The 19,893-nt window shown below is 42.2% G+C and overlaps 1 protein-coding gene across 1 annotated transcript in view; it reads left to right on the top strand.

Moving 5' to 3' along the window:
* Nucleotides 1–19,893, top strand: part of SORCS3 (sortilin related VPS10 domain containing receptor 3) — a 665,571-nt gene that overhangs the window by 624,111 nt on the left and 21,567 nt on the right. The window contains exons 19-22 of the mRNA XM_004370120.1: nt 2,515–2,701; nt 8,452–8,585; nt 15,307–15,430; nt 16,873–16,985. Coding sequence (XP_004370177.1) covers nt 2,515–2,701; nt 8,452–8,585; nt 15,307–15,430; nt 16,873–16,985 — 558 coding nt within the window. The remainder of the gene's footprint in view (nt 1–2,514; nt 2,702–8,451; nt 8,586–15,306; nt 15,431–16,872; nt 16,986–19,893) is intronic.

Consider the following 19,893-nt stretch of genomic DNA (forward strand, 5'->3'; position numbering starts at 1 on the left):
TAATAAAGATAGAGTCTACAGTGGGGAGTCATTTGCCTATTTAAAAAAAAAACCCATTGCCATCAAGTCAATTCCAGCTCAGTGACCCCGTAGGACAGAATAGAACGACCCCATAGGGTTTCCAAGGAGCAGCTGGTGGTTTTGAACTGCCAAACTTTTGGTTAGCAACAGAGCTGTTAACCACTGCACCACCAGTGCTCCCATTTGCCTATGGTGAGATGCATATCTGGATATATTCTTCCGTGTCCCCTTTTGGGGTCTGCTTTGCCGAGGGAGTGTTTATCACCGTAAGGCCATATACTGGGAAGCTTTGATAGAAGAAGGAAACTCAAATTTTATGTGTTGCCATCAGGAGCCTCTTCTGCTTTAGTCTAACCCTTAACTCCACTGATTAGAGAAACTCATAAGGCTTTTAAAGGACCTTGAAAGTGTGAGTGAAGATAAGAGAAGATTATTGACATTCCTTTAAATTTATCTTTATAAAGAATGTTGTATTAGTCATCTTTCCATTAGCTAGCTGATCCATTAATTCACTTTTTAGTGTCTTCTACAATCTGGACAGGAAAACCAGACTGCACACATTCTTCCCAGTTTGCAAATAGCTCTTTGTCTGCTCTTGCTCCTGATATGAACCATTTCCTCTCTTCCACAACCAGGGAAGTTCCAAGCACTCTTCGATGAGCTGGTGGGGCAAGAAGGCTGGCTTGATTTTCAAAGCCCTCTAAATTAATATGGAAATTGCTCTGTGCTCTTTAGATGTTAGAAAGAGGCCAAAGCAGGCCAGGAACTTTCTCCCAAGTGTGAGTACTTGAGAAATCATTAAAGTCAGGCGCATACTGGACGGGACACTGAAGGTTCCTTGTCCAGGATTGACAGATTCCTTAACCGTCACCCATACTGAGCGCTGGAATTAAAGGACTTTAAGATTCAGAGAAGGTCATTATCACATTTCCACTAGGGAGTTTACAGGAGCAGAGCCAGATAAACCTCTTGAATGAATGTGAAGAGCCACGATCTTATCCATTTGAATTGCCTCCAGTTCATTTCCACTTTAATTTATATTCATAAACTCAAGGGTAGTTGACATTATGTGGGGGGCAAGGGAGCACCTATCAATATTTCATTCACATCAGGGTTGCCATGGGGCAAAGTGACGGGAAGAGAAACAGTGATCAGTGTGCATTTACCGGGCTCCTAATTCCAAAAGGATGTATTTCTTTATTCTATCAGCTGTCTTAGCATATAAACAAAGAGATACAATTCTATTTTTTTTTTTTTTTTTTCATTTTGAATCCTTGTTTTGGGGTTAGGTTCATTGCTTTTATCCAGCATGTTGGCCCAGTATGGGGCGGGGGGGACAAGAAAGAATAGGGTCAGCATTGGCCCCTAAGGAGCCAAGCATATGCTTGGAGTGGAAAGGTGCATGCATGTGAACCATTGAAGTCACGTTTGACCAAGCAGCACCCAGACTAGTGAGTCTCAGCAGTGAAGGCCCTTGGCCTTCCAAGAGGCAGAGATCGCCAAGAGCTGGGATGATCAGAAAAGGCTTCAAAGGGGTAAGGGCTCAGGTAGGTTTAGGGAAAGGCAAGGACAACAGAGCAGAGATGTAATTTTGGCTGATACGTAGTATTCATCTGTAAAATGGGAACAGGCATCCTACCTCACAGAATTATTTTGAAGAGGATATTATATAATATGGGTTAAGTGATCAGGATAGTGCTAAGAACATAATAGTAAATACTCAAAAAGAGGAACACTTATAGTTATAGCATTGTGGTTAGAGCATTAGTTTTGAAACCAGGCTGTCTGGGTTCGAAACTTGGTTCTGCCCCTACTATCTGTGAGACTTTGGTCTAACTACTTAATTTATTTATGTCCCCATTTTTTAAATGGTGGCAATAATACTTTCTACTACATAGAGTTGTAAGGGGATTAACTGCTTGGCATTGATAAGAGGCTATATAAGTGTTAGCTGTTAATATGATGAAGAGGATGATGATGATGATGATACAGAAAAATAATAAGGAAACCATATGTGTGAGGAAGTCAGGGCTACTCTCTCCGCTTCAGCACTTCATAGAGGCTGTCTCTTACCCACTATTGCCACTGTCACCCTCATTCAGGTTGACCCTGAGATTGAGCATACAGGGACAATAGATGTTTGTAGCCACAGTGCCCAAACCAAACCCGTTGCCGTCAAGTAGATTCTGACTCATAGTGACCCTATAGGACAGAGTAGAGCTGCCCCATAGGGTTTCCAAGGAGCAGCTGGTGGATTCAAACTGTCCATCTTTTGATTAGCTGCTGAGCTCTCAACCACTGCACTACGGGGCCGCCCCACAGTGCCCAATGGATATGTAATAGGAGTCTGCTGATTGTGTTGAGGGCGTTCAGCCACCTGGGTGAGACTGCAGGTCCCCAGAGGGCAATGTTGAAGCTACAGGAGGAAGCATCGAATGGGAGTCAGGCTGGACCGTCTGAATGGGCACTGCCAACTTCTCTTCCCTCTCACAGGGTGATCTCCAAAGGACAAACATCCAGCTTGACTTTGGGGATGGGATTGCCGTGTCCTATGCCAACTTCAGCCCCATCGAGGACGGCATCAAGCACGTGTACAAGAGTGCGGGGATCTTCCAGGTGACAGCCTATGCAGAGAACAACCTGGGCTCAGACACGGCTGTCCTCTTCCTGCATGTGGTTTGTAAGTAGCACACGCCAGCCTCTTTCTTCCTTTCCTTTCAGGTAATAACTCCTTCTGTCCAAATGTCCTGGAGTTCAGAGCTGAGCTGGTAGGTTCCGTGGCTACCACAGTGACCCAAATCCAAAGATTAAGATGTGTATTCAGCACACTCATCTATGTTTCAGAGTTCATAATCCTGAAGTCAATTGATTAATTTGGAAGTTTAGATAACATATTACCAACTGTTCGCTCCCTTTCAGCTCCACTCTGCTCTGATGTGAGTGTGCACATGCAGACAGATACTCATATGAAAGTCCCTTTCCTTTGCTTCAGAGACTTCTGAAAATAGAAGTGGAAACCCATCTGGTTGATAGCCTCAGGCTAATTTTCTAACCATTATGAATGAAGGCAGCACAAATCAAAGGAAACTGTTATCTCTATGGGAAGAGCCAAAGAAGGATTAAAGAAACACATGTTTAGATTTTTTTAATGTAGAACTAAACACACGAAAGAACTTGATTCTTACATTCAACGTTACTGAAAGTTCATTCTTACTGTAAACAATACTAAAATCTCTCCTAATTTTTCGTTTTGCCCTGGAATCTATGTCGTTACTATTGGCTGTTACTTGGCATAAACCAAAACAACAGCTGAAGTTCTGAAATATATTGGTTATACTGGGTACATTTTGTATGTTTGCTATCCTGGGACCCTGGGACTTAGTTCAAGTAAATGGAAGCAAATATAATGGTTTTAGGATGTTGGGTCAAGGAAATGTTGTTACGGGGCTGATAGTGGTTTCGTACACCTCTGTTGAGGGCATTGGTAGTTCAGTTATAGACTTCTTGCCTTCCATGTGGGATACCTAGGTTTGATTCCCTGCTGTGAACCTCTTGCACAGCCCCTACCTGTCTGTCAGTGGAGGCTTGCATGTTACTAGGGTGCTGAACAGGTTTCAGTGGTCCTTCCAGACTAACACAGACTAAGAAGAAAAGCCTGGCTGTCTGCTTCTCAAAATCAGCCAGTGAAAACCCTATGCATCACAGTGGTCCAATCTACAACCAATCCTGGGGATGGCGAAGGATCAGGCCGCATTTCATTCCATCATGCATGGGGTTGCCATGTGTTGGGGGCCGACTCGACAGCAACTAACAGCAACCACATACCTCCTTCAGTGATACTCGTGGGTCTAAGAACTTCTCTGGTTCTTACTTATATACCCCATAACGGTTTCTATGGAATATGTTATGTATGGTGAAAATAATAAGTTTTTTGAAAGGTCTAAGTGAATACAAGGAGCACCTTCCCTATAAACAACTCAATGATGTTATAACCTCCGCTGTATAAACAGCGCACATATAAAAGATCCCTGCAAACAGTAAGCATCTCCTAGCTCTCTGGTCACAACAGTGGTGCAGAAACGGTAATAGTGACGTACCTGGAGGAGTCCTAGGGTATAGGTCAGTTGTACCCCTAAAGATGACCATGATATAAGTTACTTTTCATCTGGGTCTTTCTGAACTCCAGGTATAAAATGGCTCAATTCTGGCTACAACTTTGCCTTACAGAGCTCTTGTGACAATAAATAGGAAACATAACTGAAACACCCAGAATTTATTTTCTCACTAATTTATTCAAAAACACTCATTGACTGAGCTCTTAATATGGGCAAAGAACTCTGCTAGGCACTCCAGAAAACCAAACCCACTGCCGTCAAGTGGATTCCGACTCACAGAGACCCTATAGGACAGAGTAGAACTGCCCCATAGGGTTTCTAGGGAGCAGCTGGTGGATTCGATCTGCCGACCTTTGGTTAGCAGCTGAGCTCTGAACCACTGTGTCACAGAGCTCCACTACAGTCTTTCCCTTGCAGAGTTTGCATTCTGGTGGGAGAAGGGGAGTGCTGCTTTAAGTAGGCCAGAAATAGGCAAAGTGGTGATAGTCATATCACACCCACTACAGTCATTCTTGCCAGCAGCCCCAGTCAGAAGTCTAGATGGACAATGGGCAAGGTGTTCATGAGCATAGGTTTTAGAGCAAGCTAGACCTGCCTTTGAATTCTGAACATATCACTTTGCTGAGTGTTTAATATTGGTCAACTTTCTTAGCCTTTGCAAATCTCTGATTCCTCACTTTACCATTTCAGCTTACAAGAATGTTGTGAGGATTGAATTGGTTCATATGTGTGTGTCGTTGGTCTCCAAGATCACCCCCAGCTTCGGTGATTCACTAGGAGGACTCAGTATGTAGTTGTACTCATGACTATGATTTATTGCAGCAAAAGGATACAGAGTGAAATCAGCAAAGGGAAAAGGCCCAGGGGGTGAAGTCTGGAGGAAACCAGCCACAAGCTTCTTAGAGCCCTCTCCCCATGGAGCCACACAGGACATGCAAAATTCCTCCAGCAACAGATTTAAAAACACATGTGAAATGTTGTCTACCAGGGTAGCACATTTGCGACTCAGCAGTGCCCATGTTTTTGTTGTTGCTTTGGTTTTATTTTTATCAGAGGCTGGTCACATAAGCATCCTCTGCTTAGCATGTACAAAATTTAGACTCCCAGAAGGAAAGCAGGTGTTCAGTATAAACCATATTGTTTGCACAAACCATCTAGCCCCAGTGAACCACCCTTATCAGTTAGCTCATTAGTTAACTGTTGACTGGGAACACTCGGAGAGCCAAGTTCTCAGCCACCAGCCAGAGGCCAGCCCTGCCAGCAGGCCTTTTGAAGGATGGCCCTTGCAGGTCTGCTGTGTTAACTCTTTCCTGCACAGTGTGCACAATGCTGTTTACCACCCAGCTTGGCACTTGTGAATGTTACCTGTTATTATAATAATTACTAAGCACTGCCTATTAACTTTCTGCCTGACGCTTCTGCTGCATTTAATCATGAAGACAATGAAAGAAAAGGAACTTTACTTTTTCCTTTTCCAAGAACCTGCCCCACCCACGTCCCTGCCACGGCCAAGAGTGTTGCCTGCAGAGCAAAGAGACCAAATGTGTCTTAGTGGCAAAAAAACACCACAGAAAGGAACAGGTTTTTGCTGTGGGTTATGTGCATGAAGGAGGAAATGTTCCTTGAAACTTTTATCATGCTCATAATTCCCTCCAAATCAATCATGGCTGCATTTACCAGACAGTTATTATAGTGGAAACTGCTCTTGTCCTTACCTTGGGTCATTAGCTAACAAAAGTAGTTGTTAGCTGTCCATAATAGCCAATGTCGCACAGATTATTAGATTTGTATCAGAAGGGGCACTATTTGACAGTGAAGATTTTAGGAGTTTGCTGTCTTCTGTCTGAATCCTTTCGTTGTCTTCTCACAGATCCATGGTTTGTCTTCAGGGTGAAGCCGAGAGCTTCTGGCTGTGGTTCTTTGCCCTAAAAAGCTGCCACACATCATTCTTCCTTAAGATTATTTTTACTCAAACATGCTTGTCCAGACTCTGGAATAAATGTGACCCTGTCTGATGGTGGTGCATTTCACCAAAGCTGTGTCCAGTTTGTGACTGGCGTAAGTTTAGGGAGAAGGAGGCCTTCATTTCTGTTTTGGTGCATCAAAGTACCTGACAGTGGTAACCCTGGCTCAGCCAAGGCCCCAGGGTGACTGAGGGCAGTGGAGAATTCCCAGGGCCACAAGCCATGGCTGCACTGCCGAACTGTGGGAAGCCCAGGATTTCTGTGAACTGACATGGCAAATGGGCTTCATACCTTTTGGGGGAGAGACTTAGGGGGAGAATGAGAGATCTGAATCTGGGCATTGGAGAATGGCTCTGAGGTGTTAATGGAAGAAACAAAGCTTCTCATCATCCTCCTAGGACATAATCTAGCCCAGAGCCCCTTCCTGCTACCTCTTTCTCTTCCCATTTGATGAGTGAAACACAAACAATAAAAAGAGATCAAGTTAACCTCTAAAAAAAATAAGTAAATAGAGCAATGAAAGTACTCTGTTTTCTCTCACCTTGTATTCTTTAACTCTTACAAGTAAGCAAGCAAACCATACAAAAATAAACAGACTTCCTTATTTAAAATCATCAGACTTTCAGCCAAATGCACATCTTCAGTGACAGGATTGAAATTATTTGCGGGAAACCTTGAGGTGTCATATGTTTGCGACCAGGTCAGCGAGCTGTAGAGAGAGACCATTTCCAGGTTATAGATACATAGAGAACTTGTTGACTGTTTAGGAAAGTACAATCTTACAGTAACAAGTAGGCCAGACTGATTTCCCCGCCCAAATAGCAGACCCTATCCGAACATCTCCCCCATTATAAAATTGCCTGTGACATGGAATATGCCAAGTGAGACTCAGAAAAATGCGCATTGTCCTCAAAGGGACTTTCACCTGATGGTAGACAGAAACAGGGCTGGTGGTGGTGGCAGTGGTAGTGATAGAAATACTGCCGACCTTTAATTAATTTTATCATGCTTTTAACATGCAGACAGCACTTTCATACGTTCTTATTACTATAAGAAAGGCAGAACAACTGTTGTCCCTTATTTTTAAGACAGGAGAATAGTCCGTATAAAATTGAAGCTCTGGAAGGTAGAGGAAAAGATGAGGCAGCTAATTTTGTGCCAGGGCTGGAATGAGAAGTGTCCATCTGTGTTCTCATCTTTAAACTGAGCTATCTCCAAAATGACCAAAGATGCAAAGAGTAGATATTGGTGTTCTGAAAAGCGCCCCACCTAAGAGAAGAACCTAGGGCGAAAGAGATGTCTTTGTCCTACTTGTAGCTTAAGAGCTTCCTGGAGAAGTCTCTTCAAGGCACTTTCATTCATCAAGACTGAGATGGTGAACACCAAGGAAGTGTGTTCTAACAGTGTGGACAGATAATTAAAAATATTTTAATTAGATTTGGTTAAGAAGGAAGGCCACAAGGAGTGGGGAAAGGAAGGGAGGGAAAGATCTAGGAGAAGAAGGAAGGGAAAAAAGAAAGGAGAGAGTAAGAATCCCATAGAGCTAAAAAAATAATGTATCTACCCTACAATATAACACTGACACATTAACATTTTCCCATCAGCGTTCTCCTTTTCTCATTTTATTTTGGAAATGAATGAAAATCCTCACTTATTATGCATGAGGTATGTTCCTGTATGTTTTCTTGCTTGCTAGTTTAGAACTTGATGCTGCTCATACCAGTGTTACGAGGAAAAAAGAGAAAACTGGTTACCCTTTTCAAGCAGCTTTCTTATTATTTGGAAATCTGGTATTTGTTTCCTCTCCAATTTAGGGAGATGTGCTTTTACCTTTTGTGAAACAGCCTTTCCAGCTTCTGAGTGGCATCCACTGTGTACTGCAGATGACAGGGCACAATGGCCATTTATTGAAGAGGATGGAAACCAATTAACAGTTGAGGATAAGGGAAGAGCCCTCCATACAGTATGTTGACCCCAAATCACAATGTAGGCTAATAATAGAAAGGGCGTAGACTACTATTTATCTTCCTATTTTACTGATTAAGTGTCTAGTAAACTAGCTTTGTCCTTGGACTGGAGCTTCGTAAGCATCCCTGGTAGGGCTCATCAGATGCAAATTGAGTTCAGATGTCACTCAAAAAACGTGAAGCCTGATTTGAGTTCTCTGTTATACCCACTGCTTATTTCAAGTACACACGCACACACACACACCCCTCCCAACATTTGTGAGTTTGTGATCCGTGCTTTATTACAGGTGATTGTAACAGGGATTAAGAATCCGAGAGCGTGGTAAAGTTCGAGGGCTTATTCCAGAAATATAAACACTGACATGGTTTTTCCTGTCCCTCTAGGTCCTGTGGAGCATGTTCATCTCCGAGTTCCGTTTGTCGCCATAAGAAATAAAGAGGTCAACATCAGTGCAGTCGTGTGGCCCAGTCAACGGGGGACCCTTACCTATTTCTGGTGGTTTGGCAACAGCACAAAGGTTCGGCTCTTTCTGATTGGTTGATGCTTGGGACACGGAGTGCTGGCCATAGGGAGTACTTAATGAAGCTATGTACCCACATTCTTGATTAAGACATGCCCTCCACCCACCAAGTGCATTATTTTAATAGGGAAAGTTCAAATATTCATCAGGGAGAAAGATTACTTTGAGAAACTACACACATCTGGGTGTCTTTTGTCCTCTCGTCAATAGTTCTATAATTTCTTTTGCTCCATTTTGTTTCAATCCTGCATTTTCTACTTACTAGCTATATTTGACTAGCAGGTAAATAGATGTCTTCGGGTATCATGGTGAATGCTCTGATGTTATAATACTTGTTTTTCTTTGACTGGATAACTGACCTGTGAAAGAGAATCATAGTAATTTTGATCATGTATTCTTAGTACTGGCTTTGTACTAGATTCTTCGTATATATTATTTTTTAATCCTCAGAACATCACTGATAAAAGAGATATTATCCCATTTTACAAAGAAAACACTTAGGCCGATAACCTTGGAAGGTGGTGTTTGGGGTATGTGTGTGTGTGTGTGTGTGTGTGTGTGTGTGTGTGTGTGTGTGTGTGTGTTTTGTAACGAGGTAAATTGAACAGGTTCACCCACATAGTTGAATTAAATCAACCTACCAATAGGAATTAATTGGCCCTACTTTATAGGCAGCCCTTTGCTTGGTGCTGCCATGGGTAGGAGAGCACATATAACATTGCCCCTGTCTTCAGGGAGATTATATTATAGATGAGGAAGCAAGATGAACACACGTGCAATAATTGGTGAGCAAGTGTGATAGGGATATAAATAGAAGAGAGTGAGCATTCTGGAAAATCAGCTATTGGGTGTTACGCCTACAAACCAATTAGCAGGAAATGTTAACTTGCATCAGGCCCGTGGATCTTTCTGAGGAGACTGTATTTTGTGCTAGATGTTCTGAGCAATACTCAGCAGTGTTAATTCCAGTTGTTGTCTAAAGAAACATACAGCCTACTTGGGAATATGAGGTTAACATCTATCTAATAAGGTAAGGCAATAGAGGTTTGATATTACTGGCCCAGTCAAGCAGCCTAGTGGGAATGAGTGATGTACAAAGCTGGTCCTGAGCTGCCATAAAAGGAGAAGTAGAATTGAGGCAGAGAGAAGTCAAGGGGGGTTTTGTGCAAAGGTAAGCCTTTGAGAAGGGTTGTAATGTGTCTTGACCAATTCAGGGAGAATAGAGGATTCATTTGAGCAGATGTTGGAGAAAAAAACTGAAAGATGGGAAGGACAGATGGCAAGTGGCTATGAATGCCAGGATATTAAATAAATGGATGCTTTTTATCATGTCATAGAAACTCAGATTTAAGGATATCAGATAATAGAAGATAGAACCAGATTCATGGACAGTGATTCTTTACACAGTGAGATACCTTTGAAGATATTTGGATGTGTTTGAGTGTGTGTGTGTACTCATATATTTGAGAATTTTTTTTTTAACCTAACTCTGAATTTTCACGTTAATCCAATAGTCATAACACAGCTATAGATACTATTTTGCTTTATTTCTTTCTCATTTTTGTATGTATTTTATGTTCTTTTTACATAGTTCTAATCATAGTCTATCTACAATTATATATTCTGCTTTTTCCGCTTCATATGATAAGCAGTTTTCACAGGTTACTATGTAATCTGCCGAAGGTTTGAAGTAAGGCAAGCATAGTGATTGCATTGTCTGTCCAATTTGGAAATAGCAGCTTTTATCAAGGTATACATTTTACATTATGGAGATTTCACCATATCCAGTATTAACCTGACTTACTGCCTCAGGGAAACTGCATCCCAAGATTTCCCTGCAGCTCCCTATTCCATTAGTCAAGTGGAAGTCTCATAACTAAATAGTCACTTGGAGCTTTGTTGATTTCTTGCTGGGCTCAGTGGATAATATGTGACCTGTCGCACATGAGGGATTCTCAGTGGGGAGGGAGGCAGCCCACAACCTCTGCAGAGGATGGAGTAGTATTCTAGTGGGTCTCGCTGTGGGCTGGCCCTGCAGGTTGGACAAAACACAGAGGCAGAGAAGTCAATTGGCTGCCTGTTAGATTTGTGGGGCTCTGAAAGGCCAGTTTTCTGGGATTAACAGAGGCCTGGCTTAATAAATGTGTCTGCTTTCATAATAGATTTGAGTAAATGAAGCTTAAAATATTGGATTTAATTTAGCATTGGGCACCAGACGTTGGTGGCCAACGAACAACTCAAGAATCCTGTTGAGGTTTCCAGCTTTGCAAGGAAGGTGAAATCAGCCATGATGCATAACAGCTGATGAAAAACAAAAGCAATTTGGAAAACAAAATTAGCTCCTGCCATTTCCCTAGCATAGAAATCTGTGGCTTGCAACCTGGGGACCAAGTGTTCCCATTCAGCAAGCTTGTTTGCTGTGGCTCGGTGCCCTGACTGGCCGGTGGGTGGCATGCTCCCTCCCACTGCAGATGGCATTCCCCTTCCCCAGCAGCCCTAGACCTTTGCTGGGCCCCTGGACCTCCTAGGGAAGCAGCCATATGGGGAAATGATCCAACCTGCTGGGGCAGGAGGAATTCCCCTCCTCTCAGAAGGAGATGCCATTGCTGGGCACAGCATCAACCACCCAGTTCTTAGGAAAAGACTGTGGGGGAAAGGAGAGGAGGCCAGGCAGAGTACTGAGAGATGGAGATGACATGGAAGCAGTGAAGGTTCCCCTAAGAGAACATCATAAAGTAGGGGTGGAGGGACTGCCTGGTGGTGAGGCGTGGGAAGAGATCAGAGATAGCTAAGAGCAATGAATCAAATGGAAGGGCAATGTAATATATTGGTAGTCACAGTCAGAGAGAGTAATTCATGAAGTCAGAAGAAATAAAAGCACGTTGATTGTTCATTTTCTCGTTTTGTTTTTCTCCAAATGTTTTATTATGAAAAATTTCAAATGTACACTAAAGTTTAAAGAGTTTACAGTGAAAGTCCACATACCTGCCACCTAGCATCTACCATTAAAATTTACTCTGCTTGTTTCATCACGCATCTATCTACCCTTCTATCCACCCATCAATCTAACTTAATTTTTTTATTCATTTCAGAGTAAATTTCAGACAGATATAAATATTGTACTAAATGCTTCATCTTGCAAATCATAAACTACAGTTCAATATTTGTTTACAGTTTTTTTTAAAGGGGTGTAAAATGTATCAACAATGAAATGCAAAAATGTGAAGTGTGTATTTATTGGATTTTGACAGATTTGTTGCATATACGGGCATAACCCAAACACTAGAGTATAGGCTATAACTCCAGAAAGTTCTCTCATGCTCCTTCTCAGTAGATCCTTACCCCTCATCCCCAGAAGGAACCAATGCTTTACTTTTTTCCACCATAGATTAGATTTGCTGTTCTAGAACTTCATAAAAATATAATCATACAGTATGGATTCTTTCGTTTAAGGCTTCTTTCTTTTCTCATAGTTTTGAAATCCATCCATACTATTGTGTAGCTGTATATATTCTTGTATATTATTGTCTAGTATTTCACTGTATGAATGTACTATAGCTTGTTTATTCAGTTTTCCTACTGATGAATTCCTGGGCTGTTTCCAGTTTTCAGCTGTTATGAATAAGTTGCTTTGCACATTTGTGTATGTGTATGTATGTGTGTGTACACATTTTCTTTTTTCTTGACCAAATTCCTAGGATTTGAAATGCTGAGTCGTAAGTTAGTTTAAGTTTAGTTTTACAAGAAATTGTAAGAACTTTTTCTGAAATGATAGCATTTTATATTCCCACCAAAAATCTATGGGAGTCCCAGTTGCTCTGCGTCCTCAGCAATATTTAGTTTTACCTTTTTTTTTTTTAATTTTAGCCATCCTGCTGAGTGTATAGAAGTATCTCATTTTCCTTCCAAAGACTGTGACTAAGGTGATGAAGCAATTGAAAATCTCCTGATAGATATGACCCAATGGGTTTATCAGTAGGAACCAGAAAGTTTGCCTAAAGCCATTCACTAACCCCATAGATTCAGATCACTGAATGAGTCTTCACAGACCTTCTAACCTAAACCCTTCATTTAGCAGATAAAGAAATTGAGGCCCACCCAGAATAGGGGCAAACTTTGACCAAAGTCACACATTAAAATAGTAACAAAGCCAGTTTCAAGTCACAGTTCTTGTTATCCTAGAGATGGCAACTCTTTGGCACTTACAATGTTATCCCCTTATTCCATGGCAGATATTGCGATGCCGAACCCAACTTGAATTCAGGTTCCTTCTCAACACAGGACTCTATAAACATCCACTCTTGACCCACTGGAGTTTATGTACCTGAGAGAACCTTGTTTCCCCTCATCTGTCGTTTAATTCAGAAGGCTGAACCTTTTTGTGTTTTACCACAGAGCCATAAGTATGGGGAAGAAGACATGAATTCTGGGGGTTGCTCTTAGTTAAGAGAAGGAGTGTATCTGTGTCTCTACTCTCTTTCTTATTTTGTTTAGCAAACAGAGAAAAAAGGGTATCAGATGCTTAGGACAATATCTCTAATTTTACTCAACTTCAGCCACTAGCCTGGTCATAAAATGTTATTGTTTTTAGATGCCGTAAGATGTTTCTGACTCATAGCGAGCCCATGTACGACAGAACAAAACATTGACCAGTCCTGTGCCATCCTCACAATTGTTACTATGTTTGATCCCATTGTTGTAGCCACTGTGTCAATCCATTTCATTAAGGGTCTTCCTCTTCTTTTTCACAGACCCTCTACTAAGCATGATGCCCTTCTCCAGGGATTGATCCCTCCTGACAACACGTCCAAAGTCCATGAGACAAAGTCTAGTCATCCTCACTCCTAAGGAGCATTCTGGCTGTACTTCTTCCAAAACAGATTTGTTCGTTCTTCTGGCAGTCCATGGTATATTCAATATTGTTTGCCAACACCATAATTCAAAGGCATCCATTCTTCTTCAGTCTTCTTTATTCACTGTCTAGCTTTCATATGCATATGAGGCAAATGAAAATACCATGGCTTGGGTCAGACACTTCTTAGTCCTCAAAGTGACATCTTTGCTTTTTAACACTTTAAAGAGGTCTTGTGCAGCAGAGTTTCCTATAAAACAGAGCCATAGAATTTTAAAGCAGAAGACATCAAATTATTGTGTCAGAGGCACAGTTGAAAATCCTGAGTTAGAAAGGATTCCAGTCTTGCAGCTATGGGACACTCGAAGCAGTCTCTCTGAATGTCTGCGGGGCTCTGTGCACGGGCACCCAGGGTCATGTCCAGTTGAGAGTACAAGAGCAGGCTGTTTGGGTGCTACCCCGCACCCACTCTCTGCAAGGCAGCTCTGTGCATCCTCTAGGTGGCCATGCCATTCTCTCTCTCTTCCTTTTGTTATGCCAACACCCAAGGAAGAGGGAGTCTGCGTATCTGCACTTGTGGCATCTCTTTATGAGCTTCCTTAGATGAGCCTTCTACTGTTATGTCTTAATTTCCAAACAACAGAGAACTTGAGAGAACAGAGGACATAGGATGACCACTGGCACTGCCCCATCAATATCAAGATCTGCACTCTCTTCTCTCCAATAAGTTCCTGCTTTTATGAATATCTTGATTCCCAGGAAAAGAATGATTATGCTATTTTTCTCTATCCTTGGGGAGCCCTTTATCTGTTACAATGATCAGAAAGAAAAGATTTAAAATGATCACAGATGTTCATATTTTTGTATTTTCCTATTTTTTTTAAAGTTAAAATGATGTGATGGAAAATACACATACAATAAAACAAAAATCCAGTAATATCGTCATGCATCCAACTTACATATATTTTCTGCTATATCCAAGGCACTGCGCTGAGGGTGGGTGATATAGAAGTAAATAAAATGTGATCACTTCTCTGAAAGGTCTCGCAGTCCAGTGGAATACAGGATGAAATGATAAGTGATGTGTAGTATTAGGGGAGAAGAGAAATGGTCTCCTGTTCCCAAGGCCAACAGGGACAGATGACACAAACTGATTCTACTTTGGGCCAGGAGAAGGAACTTGCAAGATCCAGGGTATCCAGTCTTGTCCTCATCTCTTAGGATTTACATTTTATGTTTCTCAAGTATATTAATACTCTCCCTGAATACTGAGTATACTCGCAGTTTTAGGAAGCTGTGTAAAGTAATTTTATTTGGTTTTTTCTTTTTTCAGGTTAGGATCTCTTGGGGGTAGGCAAATGCTATGCAGATTTGGGACAGCGTGTGGTTTATAGGAAAGGAAGGAAAGCTGGTATTCCACAGAGGGCTTGTTGTTAGTTGCCATCATGTTGGCTCTGACTCATGGCGACCCCATGTACACCTGAATGAAGCATTATCCAGTCCTGGGCCATCTTCATGGTCATTGGTATGTTTGAATCCATTGTTGCAGCCATTGTGTGTTTTGAGTATCTTCCAACCCAGGGGGTTCATCTTCTAGCATTATATTGGACAGTGTTCTGTTATGATCCATAGGGTTTCCAGTGACTAATTTTTGGAGGTAGATCTCCAGGCCTTTATTCATAGTCTGTCTCAGGCTAGAAGCTCCACTGAAACCTGTCCACCACGGGTGACTCTGCTGGTATTTGAAATACCAGTGACATAGCTTCCAGTATCATAGCAACATGAAAGCCACCACAGTATGACAAACTGACAGACAGGTGGTGGCACAGAAGCCTAAATGGGTGTTTTTGCTTCTGTTACTTATAGCCCCTCATCACCTTGGAAAGCAGCATTTCCTTCACATTCCCTGCAGAGGGATCCAACACTATCACTGTCCAGGTGGCTGCTGGGAATGCCCTTATCCAGGATACAAAAGATATCGCAGTTCATGGTAAGCCCTGAAAATTGTCCTGAGATGCCCCCTCCTGCCTGACCGATCCCTTCCCCGTCCCTAGCATCAATCACTGACTGCTTTGGAAATTCCACAGGCCATGGAGAAATCATATAAGCCACAGGCGACCACCACGGCTGCCTCCTGGGGAGGGATACTGTGCTTGTGGGGAGAGACTGAGGTTCTAAGAGAAGCAGATTATGGACAGGTCTTGTCTCCTCTAGTGTGCCTGTGCCACAGCCTGTTTGGGATTCTCGTTAGCCAGAGACATGTATCATAGGTTTAAGGAATGCTAAGCTGGAAAGACTGTCATAGAAGGAGCTAGATCTTATGTCCTGTGAAAGTATCAACAACGTGTATGCATCACCTCTTTTGGTGAGGATGGGGGCCAGTCATTGCAAAAGCTTGAGGAGTCATGGTCCCTGACCTTGCAGAACACACAGCCCAGGTAGTAGGTTGAACTACACATAACTGATGTGTTTTCTTGATTGTTGGACATTCCAACACCACTGGCTGCAAAGGCTTGAGAATAAGGCTAAGAACATAAGGGTGGATGGAGCAAGTCACAAGTCGAGAGAGCAGTGAATAAGTTCACCACCCTGTTCTCAATTGTGGAGAACCATTCTTAATTATTAAAATTATTTTAAATGAAATTGATTATACTTCTGCTTCATCCCACAAAAACTCCCCCAGGCCCTTAGGAACAGGCACTATAGCTGGGTTTTCTAGAAGGTTATACTAAGGTGTATAAGGCTTGAACTCAGATCACATTTCTTTAGCCTCACCCAGGTGAGGGCCTTTTTTCTACATCTCTGCAAATGTGCTGCTCAGGCTTTCTGATCAGGCACCTGGAAAAATTTTTTAAGTAAACGTTTTTATTGAAGTGTATCATTTATACAGAAACGAGCAGATCATAAGTGTTTAGCTTGATAAGTCATCCCAAAGTAAACACACCTCTGTGTACCCATCACATGGACAAGAAATAGAACATTATTCACACCCTGGACCCAGGGGCTATTTCAACTTACTTTGTAATCCTCTCAGGCAGCTCCTAGTAGGATGGACAAATGAATTGAGGAAGGAAGAAAAAGTCTCCCTTCCAGCCAAGCCCAACTTGTAAGGATTTTGTCGGCTCTGCAACATACCACCTACAGTAGCAAAAGCCTCCTTATCTTTTATTTCAGATAATACTGTTTATAGAGAAGAAGGGCTTAAAATATCAGGAACTAGCAAGACCAGTAGAAGAACAAATCTATTTCCAATCACCAAATCCCATTGTCTTTCAGAAGCTGAGAAACAGGCTTAAAATAAGGAATTATAGCTGAGAACGCATGAAAGAGAGACCCTTTTTCTTCTGCACAGGATTATGGAGTCCCCTAGCCTGTCAACTTCTCACTCATCTCCCCTTCCTAGCCTTAGTCACACATTCTCTTTCCTTGCAGAATACTTCCAGTCCCAGCTCTTATCCTTCTCTCCTAATCTGGACTACCACAATCCTGACATTCCTGAGTGGAGACAAGACATTGGCAATGTCATCAGGAGAGCACTAGTTAAAGTAAGTTGGCTTTATCTTTGCCTATGTGTGTCACTGTGATTAAAGAAAAGAACTGTATGGTGCCGTCCCAAACATTTGCAAGTATTAAAAACACTGTTTTGCAATTAGAGATTGTATCTCTGTAAAAAGAGAGATAAAGAAGGAAGAGAGGGAACAAAGGAGGGAAGGGAGGAGAGAGAGGAAGAGAGAAAAAGAATAATGGGAGCAGTCCAATGTTTGAAAGATAGAAATTGGCCCTGTGTTTGTCCTGAATTGTTCTAAGACAGGAGCTTGGACTGTGAATGAATCAATGACTAGACTGCTCATTAAATGTGTACTCATATCGTGCACTTGGCTGGCACAGTGCCCACCAAGGAGGTCTTCACAAGACATCTAGACTCACAAGATTACCATTGGCCATATGTGGCACTCAGCAGGCTACCAGCCAGGAAACATGCCACCAGGGTAAAAGAGTTACAGAGTCAACCCAAAGTCAGATTTCCTTTAGAGAAGGTGAAAGAGTTTTGTTAACTGTTTGTTCAGAGTTAGGCACTAGAATATAATGAGGAATAAAACATGGTCCAATGTGCAACTAGTTTTATGATGGAGGCATGGCCAGTGCCACAAGGGAGCATGGAGAAAGGTATAATTCACTCTATACGGAAAAGTGCAGGCATGGCACAGAGTTTCAATTCAACAAGTACTTGTTGAGCTACCTAGACGGTCTTCCAAAGGGATATTTGAACTGGCTTTTAAAGGATAAATGGTAGTTCACAGGGAGAGGGTGGTGTCTTTCAGGTAGAATGAACAGCATGTACAAAGTCGTGGAATTTTTTTTTTTCATTGTTCTACATTTTTCTCCAGTTCTGTCCTGGACCCTCTATTGTGATCCTTGTCAGACCAGTCAGTGGTGGTAGCCAGGCACCATCAGTTGTACTAAACTTAATCTGGTGGAGGCCATGATAGTTGTGGTCCATTAGTCCTTTGGAGTAATCTTTCCCATGTATCTTTAGTTTTCTTCATTCTCCCTTGCTCCCGAAGGGGTGAGACCAGTGGAGTATCTTAGATGGCCGTTCACAGGCTTTTAACACCCTAGATGCTACTCACCAAAGTAGAATGTAGAACATTTTCTATAATAAACTATGTTATGCCAGTTGAGCTAGATGTTCCCTGAGACCGTGGTTCCCACAACCCTCAGCCCAGCAATTTGGTCCCTCAGGGAGTTTGGATGTGTCTATGGAGCTTCCATGACTTTGCCTTGTACAAGTTGTACTGGCTTTTCCAGTATTGTGTACTGTCTTACCCTTCACCTAAGTTACCACTTATCTATTGTCTATTTAGTGTTTTTCCATCCCCACCCCTCCCCTCCCTCGTAACCATCAAAGATTGTTTCTTTTTATGTGTAAACCTTTTCATGAGTTTTTACAGTAGCGGTCTCATACAGTATTTGTTCTTTTGTGACTGACTTATTTCACTCAGCATAATGCCCTCCAGATTCATCCATGCTATGAGATGCTTCGCAGATTCATCATTGTTCTTTATCGTTGTATAATACTCTATTGTGTGTATGTGCCATAGTTTGTTTATCCATTCATCTGTAGATGGGCATCTAGGTTGTTTCCATCTTTTTGCAATTGTGAACAATGCTGCAGTGAACAAGGGTGTGCATATGTCTATTTCTGTGAAGACTCTTATTTCTCTAGGATATATTTCCTAGGAGTGGGATTGCTGTATCATATGGCATTTCTATTTTTAGCTTTCTAAGGAAGCACCATATCATTTTCCAAAATGGTTGTATCATTTTGCATTCCCACCAGCAGTGCATAAGAGTTCCAATTTCCCCGCAGCCCCTCCAACATTTGTTATTTCCTGTTTTTTTGATTCATGGGCATGATACTTCTCACCTCCTTGTCCAATGGGCAGGGCCAGTCACTCAGCTATGGTGCAGCAGAGCAGGTCCAGTTGAAGAGGAAGGACTGAGATGGGTTGTTTGTGGCACATACTAGGGCTGACAGGACAGACCGGGAGTCAGTGCAGGGCAGCTTCCAGTAGGCTATGCCTGTGCTGCTCAGGAGTGTGATGTTCAGGGCACGGTGCAGATAGGCAGGAAGGAGGGTGAGGTTGTGATGTGTGGAGCTACAATGGGTATGGGAAAAAAGAGAGAGAGGAGAGAGAAACAGGAGCCAAAAAAAAAAAAAAAAAAAACTAACAACAAAAAAAGAAAAGAGTGCTAAGGGAGTGGGTGCTCTGTCTCCAGCTGGGAGCTCCATGAAGCTGCCGTCCCGTACTGCTTGTTTGCCGATCTCCGATAGTAGTCCAAGATGGGGAATCCGTGTTGTGTTGGCTGATAGGGGACCTCCGAACGTATCTCTTCTCACTCTCTGTTCTCTGTCAGTTTCTTATTCCATTTGGTGCTTGACTGAGTTCTTTATCTCTTCATTTTATGCTTAGGGTTCGAGGATTGATGTTTGTCTCTATTTTACTTGGTTTTTCGGGTCTTTGCTGTGGAGGGATGGCGTGGTGCTTATGTCTACAGTGCCATGTTGGCTCTGCCTCTTGTGGACTTTTGAAACAGTAGCATATTTGGGAAATGGCAAAGAGTTTGGGGTTGCCAATCTATAGTACAAAGTGTGGCTAAAGTTGAGCTAAGAGAAATAGTTAAGATTTTGAAGGATCTAAGAAGCTAAAAGTGGCATATTTCCTGTAGGTGCTAGCAAGTGTGAAAATGTTTTGGTTTTTCTCTTAAGTAAGAAAACGCTGCCAATGCATTTATACTTCAGTCATTCAGTCTGCTGGCAATGCAGACAATGGACTGCTTGGGTGGGAAGGGTATAGGGTAGGGGTGAGACTTCACAAAAGACAACCAATTAAAAGACCACTGCAGTTATCTAGGCCAAAGATTATAAGATCCTGAAGAGGAGAGATTCCG

Source organism: Trichechus manatus, unplaced genomic scaffold, assembly GCF_000243295.1.
Source record: "Trichechus manatus latirostris isolate Lorelei unplaced genomic scaffold, TriManLat1.0 scaffold00007, whole genome shotgun sequence".
Classification (NCBI taxonomy): Eukaryota; Metazoa; Chordata; class Mammalia; order Sirenia; family Trichechidae; genus Trichechus; species Trichechus manatus.